The sequence below is a fragment of the Triturus cristatus genome, chromosome 4_2 (assembly GCF_964204655.1).
Source record: "Triturus cristatus chromosome 4_2, aTriCri1.1, whole genome shotgun sequence".
Lineage (NCBI taxonomy): Eukaryota > Metazoa > Chordata > Amphibia > Caudata > Salamandridae > Triturus > Triturus cristatus.
The window spans coordinates 90,666,820-90,687,962 of record NC_140586.1 but is presented as its reverse complement, the minus strand read 5'-3'; the positions used below and the strand labels follow the sequence as shown (position 1 = coordinate 90,687,962).

The window sequence follows — 21,143 nt, the reverse complement described above, 5'->3', positions numbered from 1 at the left end:
GCAATTTTGCCAGATTGGTCTGAATGACAGAAACCATGTTCTCGTAGACGAGGTAAACCCAAAATTTGGACGATGCGCTCACGACACTTCATCTCCAATAGAACTCTCTCCATTGTGAATTGGGTGTCGCTGGTGATTTGGCTTGCCATATCGTAGCAGTAGGAGCAAAAATAGGATCCCTGCAATGTGTGCTAAAAGGAGCGGCAGTCCGCCAAACACTGAGTGCACGAAATTTGGAAATATGCCTAGGACTGCTTGAAAACGTGCTAACAGTCCTGCACATACGTTCTTAAATACATGTATAATACCGCTCGTATCAGACATGTTTAAGATACGAACTAACATTTCTGAGAAATGTACAGGGCAGTTTGTATACAAAAGGGTATGTATCTCGGCAGAAGTCCTTGCGACTTGGAGATCATAGGTTTCTTTGGCCGAGGTCAGTAGCACTGTTTTCTGTAAAAGAATGGCTTTCATTCGGCTTAGAGTATCAATTCGTATAGAAGAGACGTTCAGTGAAGGCCATAAAGGTGACTCCCTGACTGTGTCTATTTGTGGAAACAAGACTTGCATTCAGCAAGTGACCCTGGATGTAACCATAACTAGATATGGAATACCTGGCAACATGCCACAGCAGCTGTGATCATTCAACATAATGTAACTCCCATTAGAAAGTTGGCCAAAAATTGGATTAATCACTGCAGCCCGTGAACCTTGCAGGTGACAGGATAAGTTTGTAGTGGAACCATCACAGGTCCCGTGTAAGTTAATATCCTGACAAAGAGAGAACCGCTTGGTGCGTGTTTACAGTTTTCACCGCTAAGAAATACTTCATGTTCCCCACTCCAACATCTATGTGTGTAAGGTAAATTCCAGGATATCTTGATGTATCCTTTACCCAACCTTTCATATTTGCCTACTGGTATATGTTGTAGGCAATACTGAAAATGGAAAGTTGTAACAGGCAGAGTCATTTTACCATGTATGATCCACTCAGTAGCTGGTTTTTCTGCCAACGTGAATGGTAATTTTTCCAGTTTTTCAATGCTCAGCACAGTGTAGTCTGCTCCCCTTTGTGCCAGTCTGATCTGTCGATCAGTGAGATTGAATTCTGAAAACAGTGATGTAGTGTTGATTTAACACCAAGGCACATAGCCTAAACGCAAGTTTTGTTCCGTGATGTCTATGACAAGACACAATGCTGTCCAATGAATATATTATGGACAACAGAGTTGTTAACCCATTTTCTACTACAGAGAGAGTTTTCTCTAAATTAATACGATCAATTTCTCGTATTCGTTCTGCAGTCTCTGCTTGGGTAACCTTCCATGCTTCATTATAAGCAGCGTAGATACCTGCATACATGGTCCTAGCAAGAATTCCCTATGGTCTGCGCCTTCTTGAAGTAAAGTTAAGTGTTGTTTTACATCCTCTCGTGTAGCTTTCTGTAGCCAATCAAGGCAGAGTTTCCCTACATTGTATGTTGTTACTACCCATGGATGCTGTCTTTGAACATAGCGTGGGTCTGGCCTATTGATAGTGAAACCCTGTGTTTTGTTCAGGAATCGATCTTTACAGTTGTTTGTGTCTGTGGGCCAGAGCAACCATTTTTTCCATTCTGGAGCTGATCTGTTGTGATGCAAAATATTATGTACGTCGACCTCCCCCGTGTACTGCTATTACTTGCAGGTATAGGTATGGTCGGTGTGTTCATGTCTTTGATCTTGGCTAACACAAGGCAAGACGTTTGTTGGAGAGTGTCATTCAAAAACATAATTTGTTCAGAGATGATACAGGCTCTAAACAAAGCTTCTACCCCCTGTACTTGCCAATCTTTTGTACCCCAGACAGATTTTGTCTCAATGTTGTCTTTCCAAAAGTCGAAACCCTGTCTAGACAGTTGGGCAATAAAGGTTGCAGAATAAATCTGTTTCGTATTGGTTAACATATTTTTCGTTCCTGTCTTGTTCACATTTTTAAAGTAAAACGTTTCTGGATTAGACAAATTGTAGCCTGAAAAATATGGTAATTTCATTGCAAAAGTTTTCAAACTACCCTTTAAAGGTGTGTGACAATGTTCCCATTGGTTATACAAAATACATTTTTAGGTGTTGCATATTTATGCAAGAAATGATGACCATAGTGGTTATAACAATACATTTGTTCATAGTCTGATGAACCCTCTAAATATTCATGATTTGTGAATACTGCAGACATCTCTAGATCAGACATCATGTTATTAACAGTCTTGAAGTCCCAATCATCAGAAAAGGTACTAGAGGTAATAAAGTCACTTAATGACATTTTAAATAAGTGTGGAATCTTCAAATGTTCAGACGGGCCAAAAATTTCAAAATTCAGTTCTGTCCGAAACTATACCCTCTGGTATAGGAACAGCTGTGATGTTCACTGCTGACAAGTCTCTTGCTTCACGATGGGATGATTGTGTGGCTGGAGAAGAAAGTTCACTCTTTTACTTTCTGTGTCCATTTGAATATATCTTCCATTTATCAGCATACCCAGAGTTATTACCAGAGCTAACCAAAGTAGAAAGAAGAATATTCCCAAAACAATCCATAGTTCAATCCATGGTAAAAACAGATAAGTCTTTTTCAGGAGATGAAAAAAGTCTGCTGCTTGTTCTTTGAAAGTTCTTTGTGCTGGCGTTGTTTCAGGTTCGCTGGGATCCTCAGAAAACGTATCAAAGTTGCTGAAAATAGCCAGAGGCAGTTTTGTCAATGGTTTGAATTGTATCAGGATTAATTGAATTCGCTGGAACCAGTTGATCACTTGTTACTTCGTTGTAGACATGTGTATCAGGACGAACTGTTTGGGTTTCAAGAGGGACGAGTTTCATAGCTTTGTTGCTTAGTCCTTCATTTCTCACTGCAGAATCTTCAAAGGTGATGAGTCTCTCAGTTTGAACCTCTTGGATTGTAGCCAGCTGAGAGCGTCTGCTACATTGGCGGAGTCCACTTGGCCTACTGCTTAGTATCTGCCACACAGTGTGGTTAGATCAGGTCGATGGACACAAATCTTTTCTCCATTTTAGGGGCGGCAAAAGTACTGTTCTTGATTCGTGGATTGCTAGGACAGGTACTGGTTGTCTGTAAGAAGGCCCAAATTCCTTCTTGTCCGCGATCTTTTCTCTGACTAGATCACCAAGCTTTGGGATCCAGACAGGCCTTGCTGGGATGGCTGGTTTTTCCCCAGTGAAGGTTGGCTTCAGGAGCACGTTGCTTTGTTTAGTTCTTAGTTCATTTAAGTCCTATAAAACAGCCAAACGATCTTTGATATCAAACTTTTTATTTTCCATCACTGTGCCTTGCATATCAAGGCCCAGAATCAACATTCTAGTTCCAAGTAGGACTTCATATGGTGCGACACCCCCTAGAGAACTTCTTGGCAAGTTAAGTGCGCGCTGGACCCCATAAAGATGTTTGACCCACCCATCACCCTAACCTAATAACCTAGCTGTTATAGACTGCTTTATGTCCCGGTTTTTTTCTTTCCACAACAGAATTTCCCTCAGGATGGAATGGAGAAGAATACTGCAATGCTACGCCCAAGTTGGCCATGGCTTCTTTGTAAGCTCGAGAGATAAACGCAGGACCCTGGTCAGAATGTAGTGTGCCAATTGCGTATGTGCCGATAAAGACTCGCAAATCTTTTATGACCGAGCGTCAGCAGGGTGCTGAGGCCACATCCATAGGAACCTAGATTTAGTGCTCATGGGATTGCATTTATCCAAGAGGACGCCTGCACGTAGATAGTCTAATGCTGTCTAATAATGGTGTCTGAACTTGGCTGGCTATGTTGTAGTTGGGTATCTGGTGGCGTTCTGTACTGCGATCTCTATTGCAGTCTATGCAGTTATTGATGAAGATATGAATCGGTGTATTCAGTCCTGGCCACCAGTACATCTCTTTTAGTTCTAAAATTGTTTGAGATCCCCGGATGTGTTGGACTCTCTCTCAGGTGTGCTTCGTAAATCAAAGCTGCTCTTCGTTCCATGTTTGGTATTACTCTATCCCCCACTCCAGGGATTTGAGCAAACAGAACATTGTTCGCATCAATTATGTATGAGTATTTGAGTGGAAATTGTTTAGGTAACGCTGCACCGCTGCCTTTGCTCGAAGCATTGACAGCCAGCAGTATTTCACTGTTTATTTTCGTTTTTGAACGAGTGATTGCAGCTACGAAAGCTGTTTGCACGGCCCCTTTCGCAGCTTCATCAGCCAATGAATTACCTTCAACATGAACGCCATCACGTTGATGACTCAGCGTGTGTATCACGTGAGTGTTTTGTAGTCCGTTTCGCAACTGAACTACTTGTTCCCAAAGCGTTTTATGCTTGATTGTGCCACCTTTTGCATCTTTGAAACCATTTTGAAGCCAATTCTGTAAATATTCATTGCAAGATTGAACGCAGTAAAAAGAATCGCACACTGAGTGTGGGGAATTCGCGATCCGAGTTTTCAAGTGCCATCTTGAATGCTTGTAATTCAGCTCGCTGAGCTGTACAATCTGTTAGAGATTGCGTTTTTGTGACCATTGGTCTGAATTTGCCATCGCGCATACGACCTTTAATGATCGCGCATGCTGCACTGTAAGCTTGTTTACTCTCCGTAGCGGGTTGTGTAGATCCATCAGTATAAATTATAAACTCGTACTGATCAAGGGGGAGAATTTCAGTAGGTAGAGGACGACATTTGTGTTCGTATTGCAGGAATGCTTGTGTTTTCAAATAAGGATCAAAAACATATTCAACATCAGTTGCAGCAAGAGAATTAACTCATTGTATCCATCTTGGATGTAAAGCTTTTGCATTCGGAGTGCTAGCTTTAGTAACCGCCTCTAAGGCTGGTACCTGAGTCACGACCATAATGCGTGTCCCCTGTGCTAGGGCTCTTTCTTTTGCTACAGCGGTTTGAACTGCTGTCAGAATCTTTTCTGTAGAAGTGAATTTCATTTCTGCTTGTGTATACAAGTGTGATTTGTATGCAATTGGTACTTTTTAACCTTCGTTAAAAGTTAAGAAGGTGAATCCGCATTGACCCGGAATGATTCAGATCACTAAGTTGCATACATTTACGCGTGTTTGCAAGTGTTTAGTTGCTAACATGTCTGTTTGTAGTGAACGCATAATTTCTGTGTGTTCTTGTGTCCAAGTTATGGCTTTGAAATCAGGTTTGATTAATTCGTAGAGACCTTTTACCCTCTCTGCGTAGTTTAGAATGTATGTTCTTCCAAAATTCAGGAAACCTAGAATAGACTACGTTTTTCAGCGTTTTTGGAGGTTGGAGCAGCGCACACTTTTCTAAAAGGTTGGCTGCCAGGCTTTTGCCTTCACTTGAAAGTTCATATCCTAGGAAAAGGACGTTGAGATGGGCAATTCTGGACTTTTTAAAGTTGAATTTGTAACCCTCAGAGCCGAAGCCCAATATAATGGTGTTCACCCTGTTCAAGTGTCTGTCCAGGTCATCGTTTGTCAGATATATATCTTCGACATATGACAATGCCTCGTCATCATACATTTGTAGTAATGTTGCTGAGAATAACCCCGGGCTGTTCTTGAACCCCTGTGGGAGTCGACAAAATTGACGCTGGGTCCCCATTATTGAGAAAGCAGTCAAATATCTACTTTCAGGTGCAATATTTTGACAAAAGAAACCGTTTGAAATGTCTAATGTGGTTTTGTACTTTTTACGCACAATGTTATTCATTAATGCTGTACTGTGTCCATTTTGCACTGCAAAGGTTTTACAACATGAGTTTAGGTGTCTGTAATCCAAAACTAGACGATATGTATTGTCCAGTCTGGAAACAGGAAACAAAGGATTGCTCATTGATGAGGTGCATGTTTCAATCACCCCTTGGTATTCAAGTTGATCTAAGATCTCCCCGACTTGTTTTTTTTAGCTTTTTGCTTAATTAGATACTACCTTTGTGCAGTTGGTTGATTTTTTTAACTGGATTTTGTGGTGACGTGAGTCCTCATCCCATCCTACATGATTTTTGTATAATGCTGGGGCTTGGGCCACTGCCCGTTTCCTGGCATAAGTATATTTTAAATGTACTGGAACATGGTTAGAGAAGGCCGGCATTATGATGTCTTCGCCATGTTGGCACTCCCTGACAAATTCTGGTGGCCAGTCCCGTTCTGCTAGAAGTATATCATAACCCTTTGAAAGTCGCTCCCAAAAGAGTGCTTTCACTTTTCTTGGTATGTCTCCCTCCATCCGGAGTGTTATTTCATATAACCTATGCGGAGAACTAACCCTGGTATCTACAGTTTCAACTTGAATGTCCTCATTCAAGTCCACTGTCTCCTGAAGCCCTTTCAGGTTCTGGCGAGCTACTATAACTTCTGCTGCGCTGTCCAACATTGTCCGAGCCCATTCTCCATTCTTTAGTTGTGTTCTCAGAATCCTCAGCATGTCTGATCTTCAGACCTGCTACTTACTTTTTGGAGAATTGAGGTTTTGGTTTGTTTTTCTGAACGTGTTGATTGTCTTTGGACTTCACGCGTTCTTCTTTGTTCTCTGACCGTTCTCTTCTTTTGGATGTCTGTGATGATATCTGAAAGGTACGAGAGGAACGTGTATCAGTATCTTGATGCCCATCAGGTTTTCTCAAATTATCCCTATTCCTGAGGTTATACCTCCTTTCAGAGGGCTCCTTTCGAGGAGACCTACCTCTGGATTGGGAATCTTTTTCTTTTGAATTTTGTTTATTTTTCCACTTCTTTTTAGAAGTGGTAGAATTGTTTTTAGTAAAGGCCTTTTCAGGACTTTCAGACAGTTGTGGTTTAACTGGTTTCCCTCCCAAACTGTCTCGGCCTAATTCTTCATAGGATTTTTCAATTATTCTGGCTAGTTCTTGTGGTTGTTCTGTTACATCAAATTCCCTTAGTTTCTGGTGGATTGCCACTGATGCTGCTTCTCCTTTAATATTAGATAATATTATTGTTGAAACCTGGTCGAAATTTTTCAGTAACTTCATACCTAAATTCAGAGCAGGCTCTGCCCCGTATTCGTTTTGAATTTGTTTCAGGACATCCGGTATTACCGCCATGGACGGAACGCCATGTGTTTTTGTGAAGATTGCAGCAAAGACTGTGCCCGGAGTGGTGCAGTCTTCCAGATGTGGTGTGATCCCCATTGGTAAACAGATTGTTAGAATTCTGTGTTTCTCATAAGAGCTAGTATTAGGAAATACTGCTTCGATTTGAGTAATTTTTTGAGCTATCCATAATGGAATTTGTTCACGTTTTGTGGGCATTTTACCCATGACTGCTTGTAAAGTCTGTGGAGTGATTTTTAACGCATTCCCCTGGTGAGAGGTTTGTTTTGGAATTGCTATTGTTGGTTTGACTGTGAAAGTCCTCATGACATATTGAACCAATTGTCTATAAATTTTTATCAACTCTTTGAGTTGAGCCAGTAATTCTACATCTGTCATTTCTTCAATGTCACGATGAGGTGTGTAGCCGTCTAAAATCGGCCATGTTGCTCCTGGTCTAGTGGACCGAGCCTGGTAATGTGATTGTAATGTTTTAGGGCGCCTTTAAACCAGAGAACATGCTCCTGGTATGTGAGTGGAATTTCAATATCCTCGAAAGGAATATAATCCTCAGGTGGTTCATCTTCTTCGTAGAAGTGAAACGTTTTAGTTACTGGATTTGATTCTGGGAATACTATCCATGAATAGAATACCTCTGTCTGGTGAGATTCATGTGCCTCTATCACAAAAACTGCTCTACCACCTCTTGGTGTTAGGCCATGTTTTATAAGTTTTAGAGTGATGGCTCGATGATTTTTGCATTTTCATCGGTTTCATCAAAACCTGTATAATCAAAAACTGCTGCGACATCGTCTGGTACAGCTCCACCGGTATCGGTGTTTGTGCCGTTTTCGGTCATTGTTTAATGAACGTTTCAGAGCAAGTTTCAAGGGAACAAAGATAAGGTGCACAATATTTTGGAACACTGTATCCTTCAACGTTGAACAAACCAAACAGCTAATACATAGGATTTTTGTCCTACTCCGCTATGTCGGATATTATCCCTACCCACTCCAGACGTCTTATGGAGTATTATGAGTAGGGGTCTCTGAGAAAAGCACGACTGAGTTACTTCAGTATCTAGCGTTAAATTAGTGCCTTACCAAACCGTTGGGCGCCATGTTGTGTAGTTCCTATATCCCTGATAGGCTCTGCGCATTGGAATAATATACACTATAGTTTTGATATAGGACTGAGGTCAGTATGTCTCTATCGAGTACATTAAACTAAATTACTTGTGTGTACCAGCTAACTCAGAGGTCACTAGAAACTTCTCGAATAAACAAGAAGGGATTCGTTTCTGACAACCGCATAAACATGACAACTTTGTTTCCCTTAGAGTCGGAACAATCTCAGTACCGTGGAAACAATAGATAAGTTTCACTTAGTCAATCGTGCATGCTTCGTTTCTACAAAGTTGCACAGAAATAGAGAGACTGGCGTTTCAATAAAAAAGGGTTTATTGAACAGTCTTATTTCTCATGCAAGAGATATGAACTGCTACAATCGTAAGACAGGATGCGAAGTACAATACGTACAGGGTTAGTAGTAAGATAAAATAATAAAACAATAGCATGGTTTGTAGCTATGACATATATTCATGAAATACATACATAAATATCACAGGCTAAAATGTGAATACTCATCTGATGCTTCTAAATAGTTCTACCCCAGTGTACCTAACCTTTGTGTAGTACCAGGTAAGAAGTAGGTGCTGTTTTCTAAATTATAGCTAGCTATAGTTTTAGTTTTGCCAAGAGTTGCCAAAAGTTCCTCTTAAGTTCTAGTGTGCTCCATACCTTAGAATGTGTGAGGTTGGAATCTCTTTCCGGGACTCGATATCTAACACCCCGCAAGGGGAGTCCGAAACACTGGAGCTGGATTCTCTGCGAGGAGGATGACAGCGTCTGGTCCGTGCATCAGGCGGGAACTCTGTCCTTCCAAACTCGCCGTGGCGAACCGCAAGTAGGCTGTCGAACTGGACCGTACCGGAACCGTGGTTTGCCAGGGCAAGTGCAGGTATATTTATACCTTGAAGGTGTTTAGGAATGCCTGTATTGACGTAAAAGTCGGGCATCGGAACGTCATGAATGAACCCCTAAGGAGTAGATGTTCATGCATAATAAATGAGTTCTTGGAGAAATCAATATCCAAGCAAGGGAAATTCCTAAAGGCTTAAGAGTCTGGTTTTCCAAGAACTCGTTGTAACGTGGATTGACGGATGTAGGAGACCATGCCTGTATTTGGTTAGCATGGACAATGCCTAAATAAGGGCAGGATTTTCTATGCCTAAATAAGGGCAATATGAATTGTACCTATATAAGGGCATAAATCGGGAAACCTATATACGGAATCTAAATCTACACACAACAAAGAAGAGGCACAGGAGGAGCACGTGCGAGAAAAAGCTAGCAGTACACGGGCAAGAGAGCTGCAAGGGGCGGGTATTTGGCAGAGGAGAAGCACACAAGGGAGACCGCTGGAAACACCGCTCTCATGGAGCGCTTAACCAAATCGGAAAATATTGTTCCCAATAAATGAGCAGTTAAAGGATACAATACAAGTCCAATAAAAAGTATAATAAGGAGGGTGTGCTCCAGGGGAGGGACATACACAAGGAGGAAGGCAAGCCATTGAAAAAGAAGCAAGCAAATAAGAGCGACGTTAAGGCCAGCCAATGGTAAGCAATGGGAGGGGCTGTAAGCCCAGTGTACATTTATGGGAAGCTCACAAAACAGCAGCGGCTCCTCCACTAAGGCGCAGAAGCCCCGCCCCACTGCTCTGAACAGTGTGAAAAAGGGAAAATAAAATAACGCAACGTTATCATTTTATTTTTAGTATGGGCTACGGGGCCAGGTTAGGGTGGGGCAGTGGTCACAGGGAGGAGGCGTGGTTGGTGCATCATAAGTGTGTATGACAGTTTGGCCGGCCGTCTTTGGTACAGTGACCAGGCGTCCCGGCTTTGCCCAGACAGTCTCGGCAGATTACAGGAAATTAAGACCATGTCCCGGGCTCTGAGAAGGATTGGTGATGGCAGAACGGGAGATGCGCCTTAACTAAGATGGGGCGAGGCGGAAGATTGGACTCATCTACTCACTGGGCGCCCACTGTGAAGGAAGACGATTTGATTGAGTAGTTTCTAACTGGTGCATCACAAGACCAGAGGAACTCTATTCCTGGCTTGAACTTGACCAAGTGTGTGATCGTGGCCGAATAACTTAATGCAAGTTGTATTACCTGACAATATGGGGAGGTGACAGAAAATAGCTCGATTCTGCTACTGCTCGCTGATTTAAAAACTGCACTTTGTGCTTCTCTCCGGCAGGGGCTGCACGGACATCATCTGTTGCATCCTTCTCGTCGTCGGCATCATTGGCTACTTCATCGTGGGAATTGTGGGTAAGTATCTGTTCTGGTAGTGCAGGGGGCCAGGGACTGGGTGAAAGGGCGGGGCAGTAACTAGGGAAATGCTTGTAAATTCCGCGACTCGGAAGTAACAGGCACTCCTTGCTTGAATAGGGGGCTGGAGGTCACACCCAATGTAACAGATCTTAGGCTGGAACTGGTGAGGCAGGGGTTAATGTCTGCAGTGTCCACAATTCACCGGTCATCTGATTCTGCTTTGGCAACAAAGGCACCCGTGTTCTGATATGTGTTCCTCAAAGGAGACAGCAGTCAGCAACAACGCCCAGGGACCAGTCCAGTTTGTGGTCCTCTTGTGACCTCTAGTGGCGCCAGTGTGTTTAGCAGCGGCCCTGCCAGATCAGAGGTGGGTAGGTTATTTTCTGCTACCAAGACAATGGGTGTGCTCCCTCCCCCTCTTGGACATGCAAGGCCAACATGTGTAGAAAATACATAATGGGTAACAGTGTAATATGGTTAAATATTGCCATTTTTTTGTTTGCTTATATTGTACCTTAGGTTAGTTAAATAAATGTGTAACTCCTCATTTGTATGTCTTATTCTTCTTTTCCGTAATTCATGTTAAAAAACATATTTCCATGTGAATTGAAAATAATTCTACAAAAATATTGTTCAACTCTGATTCCTCGCTGTATTTCGGGCTAAAATCAGGGGGTTATTGTCTCAAATCATCTTCCAGGGACGTCATCACATCCGCCACTGATGCAATTCTCTACGCCATAGACAAGGGCGAGTGGTTAGTCCGAAAAGCAGCGGGTTCCACTTGGTCATTTTAAGCTAATTTTGAGCCACATGCGATTGAGTGTTTGGAGATGTTGCATGAGCAGTGTTTTTGGAAAATTCACGGATCTGGCAAGAGTTGTTGAATGCCATCATTTGAGAAATTCATGAACTATTGGCAATTTTCATGACTCTTATTAATTCACTTGAGTAGAAAGTGATCTTGAAAGCTATCTTTTTTACTTTTTTGAAGGATCTTCTAAAATACAATATTGGGTGATGTACAAGCTCCACCAATTTACACTTGTGCCTAAATAGCATCCTCTTTGACGAAGGAAGAAATGCTGCTCAGTAGAGCAAACAGTCATCCTTGTGCAGATGACGTTGCATTCAGGGATCTTCTTGTAATTGCGCCTCCTTTCTGCCTTTTTATTGCCAGACCTATGCCCTGCTGCTGGTCAACCCGGCCTGGGGGCTTGCCCACCAGCTATGGGGAGTTCACTCATCGAGACTTTGGGATCCCCATGTTAGGCTCCATAATTACCCCAGACAGGCCTTGGACTGCACACCACCAGGTCCAGGAAAGGTTTATGCGGAAGTGCAGGACTCTATACCAACTCCTGGAAATGTCCCAAGAACCCACATTAGGCACCTGGAATGTCCAAAAAGTCACTGGATGCCTTCAGTGCCCCAAACCTGGCCATGTAGTACACAACAGACTCCCAATATGACACCAGTTAGGCCATGGAACCAGCAGCAAGACCTGGTTTTAGCCACAGACCAGTCTGGGATTGCACATCAGGCTGCGGGGCTGGCCCAGAGACTCCACTCCAGCTCCCAGGACGCGTCCATATTGGCACCAAAACATCATGGCAATCCATGTGATTTATGAATCTACTTCTCGTTTCTTTAGCGTGGACGCACGGAGATCCCAGGAAGGTGATCTACCCTACGGACAGCCGGGGACAGTTCTGTGGACAGGCAGGCACCCCGAATGAGTAAGTATCCAGTAACTGCTGCTGTTGGTTTTAGTGTAATAAAATTGGTGGGGTGAGATCCAGTCATCATTCAAGGCATGCAGACTCCCTGGTGGATACTCAAGTACAGCTGCTTCCACAGCCCTAGGCAGAGGCATTACTTTTATCTCTGCACCGTGTCCCCTGCAGCAGTCCACTAAGGACAGCCCCCATATCCACCAGGGTTGCCTTGCACCACTGCATGAGACCCCCTGCTGTCAGCACAGCACACTCCAGACCTCCTAGGCCAACAGTAGGGATTTTTTAACCTCACTTGTTTTTCACTTCTTTCAGGAACAAACCTTTCCTATTTTACTTCAACATCATTAAGTGCGCTAGCCCACTGGTGCTCCTGGAGTTTCAGTGCCCGACAACGCAGGTAACAAGTTTTACTTTCAGGTGGTTGACTCTGTAAGATTTTGTTTTTCCACAATTGTACGAATTAAAATTTAGGAGGTTGTGGTGTTTCTTTAAGAAGTTTTTTTTTTTTTTGATTATCAGAACTGTGACCATTTCAGTATACTATGGGGAAGGGAAATATTTGACGCAGGCAATTTTAGAAATAACCCTATATTTTACTACTGCAATTCTGCTTTAGTACTACAGATCTGTTTTTCTTATGACTATAGACATGTTTGACTTACATAATTAAGAAAAGTGATCAGTAACTTCAGGAATGGAGCATGTTTAAAATTTAAAAATATTATACAAAAAAAACCATAAGATGTATGTTTATTTTCCCCAAAAATAAAGATCTTGAAGAAAAAAAAACTAAAAGAAAGACTACACAGGAAAGCGTAGACGCTTGGAGGCCTTTCTCTATTATTGCCCTCTTGCGCAGACTCCTCTCCCAAAATGTGAACTCTGTGATTAAAAATAACAAAAATGCTTAAGACCAAACAGCAGGCGTTATAAAGAGACATGTGACCAGTAGCCTAGGTTGTATACCATAACTAGTTCATCTCATCCAAGTGTGTAAGTACTTTTAAATGTTGTGACACACTCAGCAGAGCCAGGATATATGTGCTTTGCTACCTGAAGATTGTACTACTGAATATCAACTCCCAGGATATGGAGGGACAAATTATTGAAAGGTAGGTGCATGTAGGCAAGTACAGAATTGCTATTCCTAGCTCCAGATCTACACACTTTGTACTGTGTATGTTCATATATGTAGAGTTAGGGATAATAAATCTAGACTTTCTTATGAGCTATATATATATATATATATATATATATATATATATATATATGTGTGTGTATATGCATGTGTGTGTGTGTGTGTGTGTGTGTGTGTGTATATATATATAATTTATTTATTTTCAATATTTTGTCGTCTATATTGGGTCCCACCGATATTCTGGGATCCAATACCCTGCCTAAAGTTCAGCGCACAGTTTTTGAGCCATTTAAAAATTGGACTGAGCACTCTTAGACCCAGAGCGGATCATATAAGCCGCCAGGGTTTATGACGAAGTGTGGTGCCACGAGTGCTGCAGTCTGAAGATTCTGGTCACAACTGGGATATTCCTCGTGTCCCCAGGCAGTGAAATGCATACCTACCACCTGTCCAGAGCACAGGAAACTAATAGGTCCCCCATGAACCTTCCCATTTTTAAAATTCTATATTTGTATTCAAGTTTAAGTGAAATTACAAGCGGGATTGCAGTCCCAATTGCAACGAGAGAAAACCAAGCAGGTGTTTTCACAGAGTTGCTGAAGTAAGTGTATACCAGATGATGGGGGCAGGTAGCCAAGTAAGCCTGTGGACAATGGGTGGCATTCACATAGCAACGTTCAACAAGAGATTTGGCCATGTGAAACGCCAGGTAGGTCAGACCTGCCGCACAAGGGTTGACAGTACAAATCTTTGCATTAAAGGAGAAAAGATTCTGTTACAGTAGAACGAAACCACAAACTCAACTGGAGCGCGCACCTTCAAGCCACGACAACCCCCCCTCCATGAACCCTCTATCATAGCCTACCTCAAGAAGGGACCAGGTCTGGACAGCCAGCCAGCCCTGAAAGAGACTGAGAGGTTGTTGGTGAATTCACCTTAGGTCACGCTCCAAAGTAGGTCACACACAAGACACCTGGACTACTACATCATAGCCTTTAATTATCGACCCAAAGTAGTGCAGAATAGTTGTAGAATATTAATGACCTGCATCATGAAGAAATGAGTGGCAGCAAAAATGATGAAATGATATTGAATGAAGAAACTGAGTAGTATTTTGGGTCATAGGTTATTTCTTATGTGCAGTAGCACACATTTGTAGTAGGTAACAAATCTGTAATTAGGAAAGATGAGATGGGACATTCGCCTACCTGTAAACCAAGGCTAAACTTATCCCACAGCGTATTACCGAGCCATATCTGGAAAAGATGCTAAACTTCCTTCGGTAATGCCCGGTCCTCCCTGCCAGCCCAGTCTCCTCAACCCAAGGGCATGAATGATGTAGAAACTCCCTGAGGGATGGGTGAGAAAATGACCTTGTTATCGTAAGAAATTGTGGAAAAGTAGTCAAATGTAGAGTGCATCGGTTTCTAATAATGGCCTAATATACAATATTGTGCCACAGCAGCAAATAATACTATGCACTTTTAATATATGCACAGGACATGGGCAGGCTATTGTAAACCTTTACTATTAAATAGAAGCACCTTTATAAGATATATGGTATTATGCAAAGCAGATTATACATAGGAGGTTGGAGGGGGGTGCGAAATGGGTCAGCGGTCGCTCAGGCGTGTAGATTGCAGTAGATTGTAACAGCATCCTCACAATACAATGAAAGGCTTAATAAAGCAGGCAATTTGATGTTGAAAGGTACCTTTTTAGGTCTCGCCTGCGAACGCAGCGCGAAACGCTGCTGTCCGCCAGCGAGATCTATTGTTGCTGACTTGCCTCGGAAGTGGGACAGGAGATGGGCACGCGCAAGGTTTTTGGCGGATTTGAGCCGGTGTACGCGCACGTGCACACACGCGATGTGCACATCTCCTGTCCCGCTTCCGATAACATGCCAGCCCCGTTGGAGGCTCCGTGTGGGCTATTGTTGGCGCAAAGTGTACTTTTGCAATTCTGAGCAACAATAGCCCACACGGAGCCCTTCTTTACTCACCGGGCTGCTCTTCTGGAGGGGGGGGGGGCTCCTCCTCGCGGCTGCAGCACTTCTGTTGCGGGGCTTCCCTGCACTCCTGGGAGCCCCGCGCTGCTGTGGTCATCCTCGGCCGCTGCATTCTTCACCCGGGCCCCCTCCTGGGACCCGGGGTTTCTCTTCACTCCGGCCGCCACCGCGGGGCTCTCCCTTCAACATGGGAGCCCCGTGTTAGCACGGCACGCCGGTTTCAGTTTTTGCCGGAGCAGGCCCCGCCCACGTCCCGGGCAAGGGCGCCTGACTTCCGGCTTGAAGACTAGAAGTTAACAAGCAATTGCAATGCCATAGTTCTCGCATTGACGCAAGTTTGAACTATTGACATTTGCAAATAATAATGCCTTTTATTATTGTTTTGTTTTTAAAAACCTAAAAAAAAGGCATTGTTATTTACAATGTCAATAGCTCAAACTCGCATCAATGTGAGACCTATTGCATAGCAAATGCTTGTTTGGTAAAGTAAGCTTCTGTCAAGATTTAGGGAAAATCGCAGAATGTTCATATCCGTGCAGTTGTGGAATCCAGGCTGCAGGCCTCTGCATTCATTTTTGAGCTTTTGCAGTTTCTCCCAAGTGAATGCTATGTGCAAAGTTTCACACTGCATTAGTTATTGCGCTTGGGCATAATCTCATCTAGTTGCTTGTAGGAGTTCGGAGTTTGCAATAGCATTATGATTGAGGGGCAAGTCAAATTTTGAGTGTCGACAAAAGGCATTGTTGAGTAAGTCATGAGATGGTTACGGACACTGCAGTGACTTCAATATTCTTCAAGCATTCGACAAAGAATCAGTCTATGCCCTTGCTTCAGGTCCGTTTTGTAAAGTTTTTCCAATATTGATCATTTAGGTTTTTGTCTTTTTTTTTCTCAAAAGTTTTTATTGCTATTTACTTTTCTACATGTCCCTTGCAGATATGTGTGGAGAAATGTCCAGACCGATACTTGACGTACATCAAAGCCTACCGTTCATCGGACCTGGAGTATTACAAGAACTTTTGCATCCCTGGATTCACAAACACAGGCAAGGTAATGGCAGCTTTTTCAGCCAGACCCTGCTCATATTTTATCGTGATTCAGTATTTTATCTGGCTCTTGAAGAAAAGGTAATGCTCTTTTAAATTGTGTATTAGTAGCATATGTTGGTCGTAGATGCATATGCTTAGAATACTTGTGCTATCTAGTGTTGGGTTCGGACATTGCAAGTTGTTTTTGTTTGAAAAGTCTTTCAAGTCACGAGGTATAGTGACACCTCCTACAGTCGGTATTGTGCAGGGTAATTGGTTCATTTGTTTTTCTTCACCGCTGGTTCAGATGCAGTTTCACCGACCCTTCAGTGACTAATTTACATCACCCGTCTACAGAGACACACAAACACAGCAGTTTACGGATTTCAAATTTCTGCCCATCCAGCCTCAGGCCCGACTCTTGACTTCTACGATTCTCCATCGACTTTCTTCACTCAATGTATGCGGAGTGATGGAATAGATGCCTTCCTCCTTCCCGCCCCCGAAGTACTCCAGGCAGGATCCCCATCCAGTCTGCAACCTCTGCCTGTCTTCAGAACACTGCAAGATGTTGTGTGAAGCCTTCCTAGCCTATTGGCCCAAAAAGATTCTTCGACAACAATGTGAGAGGTGGTGGGTCTACCATGATGAAGGTATAGCGAGTGGAAGACACCCCCGATATCTTTGGGGACCAACAAGCGCAACTGGAAGAACACAACACAGGCAAAGAAGTGGAGTCCTAAAGCACTACTATGGATGTCCCCATTCTTCTCACCAGTATTGGAGATGGGTCTGACTCTGACCAGGGCATAGAAGAGGCCAATATATTGCTTGGACGGGGCACGCAAGTACTGTTGTGAAAGTCTTGCAAATACAAAAAAAGAGCAAGCACGGGCTCGCGGAAACCCACTGCCATCGGGCCATTGAGGTTTCGAGCACATGGCAAAGGAGCAGACAGTCATTCTGCTGTCCAAACAAGCCTTAAAAGTACCTGAGAAGACTAAAGCACCGACCCTTTCTAAGTCGAAGCCAGTCTCGGAACTGGCGTCGAAAAACATACATCAGCACTGAAGAAGCCTTAAGAAGCTGAATACTGGGCCAAAGAAACCTAGAGCATCTTTTGAATCAAAGACACTGTCTGTGCAAAAAATACCCTCTGCTCCAAAAACCCCATCAGACACCAGGTCGCCATCAGTGATGAAGAACCCGTCGGCATCCAAAATTGCTTATGCGTTTCCTCCTCTCCCACTGATTCATTATCTGGTTCAGAAGCTCAGACAAATATTCCTCACACTAAATGTAATTGCCCCAACGTGTGCTCAACAAGCAGGGTTCAAAACTCTACTACAGCTATCCGCTGTACCACACTAGGAATTGCCATTCCAGCCACACCTAACTGAGGAGCAGGGCAGGGGCAGACACCCCAACCCCAAAAACTCAATCTAGTGATTTGGCTCCTGAAGTCCTAGAATTTGGATAACTAAAACTTCCAAAAGAATGTATGACCATTCTAAAACAAGCGTGTAAGCCTACCATTCGGGCATGCTACACAGCAAGATGGAAAATATTTTTTTTTATTTTTTTTATTTGAATTTCATTAGAATCAAGCAACAAAAACAAGTTACTGTAACAGTACAGGCTTACCAAAGTCATTTCACAAATGGCAAAGCAAGATGCGTGAATTGTTACAGTCTATTGCACTGTTAGTGATAAACGATAGCACACAGTACAGATTTCACAATATTTACATACATTACACACAGTTGATGTCCCTACATTGGAATTCGTTTGTAAATAGTCCGTTAGAGTTATCCAATAGTCTCTTGGCCTAGATCGGGTGGGGAGTTCCTCCTCATACGCCTTAAGAGTGTCTCTGCAATATGCCACATCATGAAGCCATTGTGTGCTACTTGGATAGTGCTTACCTCCCCAACATATTGAAAACCTTCTCTTCCTCATTAACAATGCTATTACACAAAATTTACGTTTAAGGGATCTCAACCCTGTTACTAGTTCTAGCAAGCATACTCGAGGTGTGCATTCTATTCTCGTTCCCAGCATATCACTTAACATCTTTGTTATATCTTCCCTATATGCCTTAATGTTAGGACACGTCCACGCCAAATGTATGAAGTCGGCATTGTCTGTATTACATCTTTGGCATCGTGCGTCGGATCAGAGCCTACATTTATGCAGTTTTAATGGAGTGTGATAGGTTTGGTGTAGATATTTATAATGTATAATGCGTAGGTTCCCATTCGGGGTGAGCATATCGGTTAGTGCGCAGCAGGTATTCCATTCTTCATCCGAAAACTGTAGGTCTAGTATTTTGTTCCACCTATCTAATGCTTTAGTGGAGGTGCTGTTTATTTCTTCTTGCAGGAGAAGATATCATTTTGTGACGATGTATATTATAGGGATTCATAATAATCATTTGCAATGCCTGTAATACAGGTGGTTCAGCAGGAAATGTGGAGTAAAGGTCTTTTATCGCACTTCATAATCGGTGATATGTAAATTTAAATAGGAGGGTTTGATTACAGATATATTGAAGCTCCTCAGTATCTATAAAGGTACCATCCTTATAAAGATCTTCCATTCGATCTATACCTACCCTTTGTAATAACTCCATACCAACTTTTTCCTGGGTCACCGATAGAGCTGGGTGGTGTTGTAGTGGCAATGCTGGCGCATATAATGGAAGTTTATGTACTCATTTCCCCATTCGCTGCCATGTTAAGTTTGTAGTGCGAATTGTATTAATTTTCTGTTTGGCCACATGGTCGCGCTGGTGCGGCAGTATGTTGTGCAATGGGATTGGATGTGCGTCGCCATCCTCAACTGCCAGATGTGGCATATATGGGGTAGGGTGATATCAGTGATGCACATATTGTGCTTGTGCACATAAATAGTATAGGAGAAAAGGGAAAATATTTGTGCACTATTGTTTAACAAAAAAAATACAACTGCTCTCCCTTATGGTACAGGACCATATGTGCTACCAACTCCATTTACAACAAGCAGGCCTGGCATGCACTTCCATTTAGTTACACTGAGCAGCGCTGGTTGCGTATATGCAAAACGGACAACACAGGTCCTTGTTTAAAATCCCAGTCATCAAAGATTTTACAGAGGGCCTAAAAAGAGTTATTCCGCCTTCAATTGCACCAGTCTGAAATCACAATATAGTTATCACCAGACTTATGGGTCCATCTTTCGCACCACTATGTTCATGTGATCTATAGTTCCTCACATGGAAGGTAGCCTTCTAAGTAGCTAGCACATCCCTTAGACGGATCAGTGAGCTTCAAGTGCTCACTTTGGAAGAACCTTTTTTCGAAGTCCAGCCAAATTGGTCCGAAGAACAAACCCCAGATTTCTTCCAAAAGTGGTTTCTTCTTTTCATGTGATCAGACCATTAAGCTCCAGTTTCCTTTCCAAAACCAGACTCTGTAGCAAAAAGAGCTCTACATACACTCGCTGTTAAAAGAGCTCTAAAGTATTACATCGAGAGGACAAAGCCATTTTGTAAATCTCAGCAGCTTCTTGTAGCCTTCTCAAACAGAAACCCCCCCAATCTCAAAAGCAGCAGTCGCAGGATGGATAGTAAGATGCACACAAACTTGCTACTACAAAGCCAAACTAGTATTACCTACAACTTCCAAGAGCTCATTCCACCTGTAAGAAGGGAGCCTCTATTGCTTTCCATGGCAATATTCCACTAGTGGTTATCTGTAAAGCAGCCACATTGAATAACCTACATACATTCACCAAACATTGTGTTTAATGTCCTAGCTAATCAACAAGCTAAAATGGGTCAAGCTGTATTACAAACACTTTATTAAGCTTCTACATCAGCCATTAGCTACCACCGTATTTGGGAAGCACTGCTTTACATTCGATGCTAAGCATTTGTATCCACGACCAACACATGCTACATATTGAATGTCATTTACCCTGTAAGCATCTGTTCGTAGCGTGTAGTGCCATAGATTTATGTGCACCTCTCCTCCTCCGCGGAAGCTAATAACTGTCAAACGCACTTTTCTACTCAACATTCATAACTATAACTTGCATGTTGATCTTTACTATTTCTTTTCCTGCTCCTATCCTAAGCTCACCCGATGGGCCAAAAACAATCTAAGAAAGGAGTCGATGACCATGCACAACACAGGCTATATGAGGAGTCGCTATACCTTGTGATTCTCGATCGACTTATCGAACAAAATAACTTACAATGTCGAGCCCAACACTAGATGTCAGAAGTATGCTAAACATATGACTCTACGGCATTACATGTTACGAATAGATGCTTACAGGGTAAGTAACACATTCCTTTTGATTCAAGTTGTACACCTGTAAGACATTATAGCTCATTGTACACACTTTCCTAGAAGTCAATTTGCATGTGTAAATTGATATAGAGAAAATGGAAATCTTATGAGGGAAGCTCTGTATCCTTTTTTTTATATGTTTTATATTGTATATAAGGAAAAGATGAGCAAACAATTACTGATATTGACAATTAAAACATAAAATATAGCAAATTGATTGGAACACAAGAAAACAAGAAAAAAAATCTTAGACTCGACTTAACAATGAAACCTACAACCCATGCTCAAGTCCGTTTTTAACTAAAGTTACTTTCCAACGCATCCACCTCTCATATTTCACTTTGTCAGTTTCAGTACTTTCTGTACCAGAATACATTACCAATTAATAAAATGTGATAGTTCATGCAGCGTCTAATACATAAAGCACTA

At 42.5% G+C, this 21,143-nt stretch overlaps 1 protein-coding gene across 4 annotated transcripts in view; it reads left to right on the top strand.

Moving 5' to 3' along the window:
• The window catches only part of SLC44A2 (solute carrier family 44 member 2 (CTL2 blood group)), a 271,522-nt gene that overhangs the window by 156,529 nt on the left and 93,850 nt on the right, over positions 1–21,143 (top strand). For all 4 annotated transcript variants that reach the window (XM_085600695.1, XM_085600694.1, XM_085600692.1 and 1 more), the window contains exons 3-6: positions 10,391–10,464; positions 12,122–12,206; positions 12,519–12,603; positions 16,289–16,402. In XM_085600695.1, the coding sequence (XP_085456821.1) occupies positions 10,391–10,464; positions 12,122–12,206; positions 12,519–12,603; positions 16,289–16,402 (358 nt within the window). The remainder of the gene's footprint in view (positions 1–10,390; positions 10,465–12,121; positions 12,207–12,518; positions 12,604–16,288; positions 16,403–21,143) is intronic.